At 48.3% G+C, this 3,651-nt stretch overlaps 1 protein-coding gene across 1 annotated transcript; it reads left to right on the top strand.

Annotated features, from left to right (window-relative positions):
• Window positions 1-1,640: 1,640 nt before the first annotated feature.
• Window positions 1,641-2,711, top strand: LOC149339036 (kelch domain-containing protein 3-like). Its single transcript, XM_089550866.1, has one exon. The coding sequence runs from the start codon at window positions 1,641-1,643 to the stop codon at window positions 2,709-2,711; it is 1,071 nt and encodes a 356-aa protein (XP_089406992.1).
• The last annotated feature ends 940 nt before the right edge of the window (window positions 2,712-3,651 follow it).

Here is a 3,651-nt window from a genome sequence, read left to right as displayed (position 1 = left end):
AAGCCGCATACCACACGTACATAATTTTATTCAGCATTCAGTTACAATATCTTGCATATAATAATGCGATGGTGCAGGATGGTGGTGCAGTTGTTGTGATAGCATTCGTAGACCTCAATATCGAAAAATAGAGCACTGTTTTGCCACGGCCGCTGCATCAGATCAAGGCACAGAATCTACTAATCTCGGCAAGCATGAACGTTATTTTGTCATGACTCTGTCTTTCCCGTCATGCTTTTTGCCCACAATAAATTCCTCTTCAGTAAAACTTCAGTAGGAGAACTTTGTATGCGCGTCAGCTACGCGATGAAACTGCCGAGAAGTGTCAGACACCAGTGACGCCACCTCAAAGCAACGAAAAGGCATGTGACCGATGCGCAGTTCAGCACACCTGTCTAGTCCGGACACCGTAAATACTGCAACCGTAAACGCAGTGCACAAAATCCTGACAGGCTACCAGTCACAATGGTTTCGGTGCTGAGAACTGCATTCCCCTAAAGTGTGCTGGTGTTTACTTGTAAGAGGCTGCTCCGGCGGATGAAGTCTGCGGAGAAAGAATAGATTGGTTTGGTTTGGTTTATGGGGTTTAAGTTCCCAAAGCGACTGAGGCTATGAGAGACGCCGTAGTGGAGGGCTCGGGAAATTTTGACTACCTGGGGTTTCTTAAGTGCACTGATATCGCAAAGTATACGGGCCTCTAGAATTTTTGCCTCCGTCGAAATTCAACCCCCGCGGCGGGAACCGAACACGCTTCTTTCAGGTGAGCAGCCGAGCACCACAGCCAGTGAGCCACCGCGGCAGCGTAAGAAGTGATTGAAAACAATGTTTGGGAAGAGACGAAGAACTCGGTTGAAGTATCATGTATGTACGGGATTTCGCACAGGAGATAGCGAAGTAAATCAAAGCTAGGTCATTGCTTTCTGCCTCGCCCCCCTCCCCCGCCCCTGTCCCTCCCCCCCCCCCCCCCCCGCCAAAAAAAAAGAAACGGAGCAAGCTAGCAGGAGACACCACCCAATTAGGAGAGCCTGCGACGTATGCCACAGCACCGAATACGCACAGCACAAACTTAGCGTAGTGCATCGGAAACCGTGGAAGTGATATCTTCATTGGCATGTGCAAAAAGGGAATGTGCGTGAAAGAACGCCTTGAAGGAAATTTTGAAATCAGTGGAACGCTCATCGTTGTGAACTTTGCCAGCATACTGAAATCTTTTAAATTGGCTACTATTCAGACAAGACAGTTTATCCCCACAAACTTGATTGTGCTGGAAGTTGTACAAACCATCCGTATTTACAAAGAAGCAGATATGACTGTGCGGCATTCTTCTCTAGGGCTGACTGCGCGCTAGGTAAGACTCCTATATCAATGTGAAAAACTGTATCAAAGTTACCGTGTTTCTTTCGATTGTTTTGATATGACGTTTCTTTTCTAGTTACTCAAGACGCATGCGTGCACTCCCGTGGATTAGTATTTTACTGCGAAGTTTTCTATTAAGGAAGCCAGTTCTCCGTTGAGCGCAAGTATATCAGGTACTTTCAGACTAAGACCCACTTCAGAATTACGCTTAGTAGTCACCTGCTTTAAGCAAAAAAAAAAAAATAGCTGGATCTCGCTTCAGAGTGAATGTTTGTTTCTCCTAAATGTGGACGTTGAAACTGCAAGGTGTTCCGAGTGCTGTCAACAGCCACGCTGTCGCTATTAATGGCAAGATCTACTCCTTCGACATCACCAGCTCTGAAAAGAACTTCGTCGCCGTGCACATTTTCTGCCCTGCGCGCTACCGCTGGCGCCTTGAGAGGACGCAGCCGCCACCCCGCGAAAGGCCGGTTCAGTTTTTAGACTTTAACGTTGTAGCCTACGGCGACTGTGCGTACGTGTACGGTTTTGGGGGACTGGTCCAACGACTGGCCTCGCATGGCAACCTTTACCGCTTCGATACCAGCACAATGACGTGGAGCCGTCCTGAGGTGTGCGGTGATGAGCCGAGGTATATGTGCCACGTTGCGTGCATGATGCGGAACCGCATGTACATCATCGGCAGCGTGCAGGTAGGTAATACGTTGCACTTCCTTGACCTGGATACCTACAAGTGGCATCGAGTTCACACAACTGGAGACGTTCCAGCGTGCCCGCCTTTTAATTCGGGCTGTGCCATTGGTAGCCGGATTTATGTTTTTGGAAGCGCGCCTGGCAGCAACTCTGTGTATTACCTGGACACTGTGAACTTGACTTGGGTGCGCCCGCACATAGAAGGCGTAGCCCCAGCGCGGCGCATCAGTCATAGCGTCTTCGCGTGCAACGGAGAGATGTACGTCTTTGGAGGTTACAACCTGCAGCAGCACGCACTCTTTGCAGACCTGCACAAGTACGACCCAGGGAGGTCTCGCTGGACGCAAGTGAGGCCAAGGCGGTCGGGCCCTTGTGCCAGATTGCTCCAGGCCTGCTGTGTGATTGGGGACCGGGCGTTTCTGTTTCGCGGCCGCACATCGACGCGCATCAGAGAAGGACAGTCGCCTCCACGAGATCGGCAGCTCGTCGCGCCCCACCTGTTCGCCCAAGTGGCATTGACTGATCTGCACGCGCTAGACTTTGCACCCACATTGGAGACGTTGTGCCTTGCGGCGGTCATAGATGCCCGTTTGGAGATCGGCGACGCGGCGCCGACCGTAATGGAGACGTATAATGCCATGACAGGTGAAGACAACAGATAAGCCCTGTGTTTGTCTACGTGAAGACATTGCAACTGTGTGTGACAAAACCATTTAGACGGTGCCTCTGCAAGATGCATATCATGTGTGAATACAACTTCTGTTCACCTGTCTAGCCACGAAATGGCCTATTTTAATTCATTACTGAGCAAGCTAGTTGCTTTTTTGTGCTTGGCTGATATTATTAATCCGAGAGCATTATATGGCTGTGTTGCGTCAGTAAAATGTGTCCGCAATTTCACCCGCGCGTTTACGTCATCCTTTTAAGATAAATGTGTGATTGTGACAAATAGTGTGGGATAAAATCTCGGGACCAGTGTGCCAACACACCGTATATTTTACTGACAGACAAGGATAAGGGTTTCCTCGAAAGTTTATTTTTTTCACAAGTTTGCGTTCATGTATTCACTTTGCCTTTCCGTTATTGCTTTCCTTGCTCGTTTTGGCTCAAGCTGCCCCGTGGGCGTTGTTATGATTGCGTAGTTATGTCTCGGCTTTCGCTTCGTTTCGTTATTCTTCTTAGGAATGTTTTCGTTTAGTTATCTTTTTCGTTTGAGTTTATGACACGTTTTCGTTCCTGTTAACGTTTACTTTTGACTTCACGTTTTCTTTATAACTGCTCTGGATAGCGGCTTTCATTTTTTTCCTATTGTCACTGTTTCCTTGTTTTAAACTGGTCTTAGTTTGGGCTCACTCGGCCTGCTGCGTGTTCAATTCCTGACGTACACCGCCAAAGGTTTGATAAGGCTATTGATGGACGGTGTTTTGATGTGAAGATTTGTTTGCTTCGTGCGCTGTTCATGTTTTCTGGTGTCACGAGTCCTTGCTGATGTTTAAAAAGCTGCTCGTTCCTCTCAATAAATTGTTGCTAGTTCGGCACCTATCCTGTTAGCTTTAGTGTTCGCCTTCCTCTTTTCGCGCTGCTTTCTTTAGCCGTGCAACA

Source organism: Amblyomma mixtum, chromosome 6, assembly GCF_055824585.1.
Source record: "Amblyomma mixtum isolate Tamu chromosome 6, ASM5582458v1, whole genome shotgun sequence".
In the NCBI taxonomy this organism is placed as follows: Eukaryota; Metazoa; Arthropoda; class Arachnida; order Ixodida; family Ixodidae; genus Amblyomma; species Amblyomma mixtum.
The sequence above is the reverse complement of the archived record's forward strand: the minus strand, read 5'-3'. Positions and strand labels throughout refer to the sequence as shown.

What these genes read in the sequence shown, in the direction of transcription:
- LOC149339036 (XM_089550866.1), top strand. Translation starts at nt 1,641, where the DNA reads ATGTGGACGTTGAAACTGCAAGGTGTTCCGAGTGCTGTCAACAGCCAC.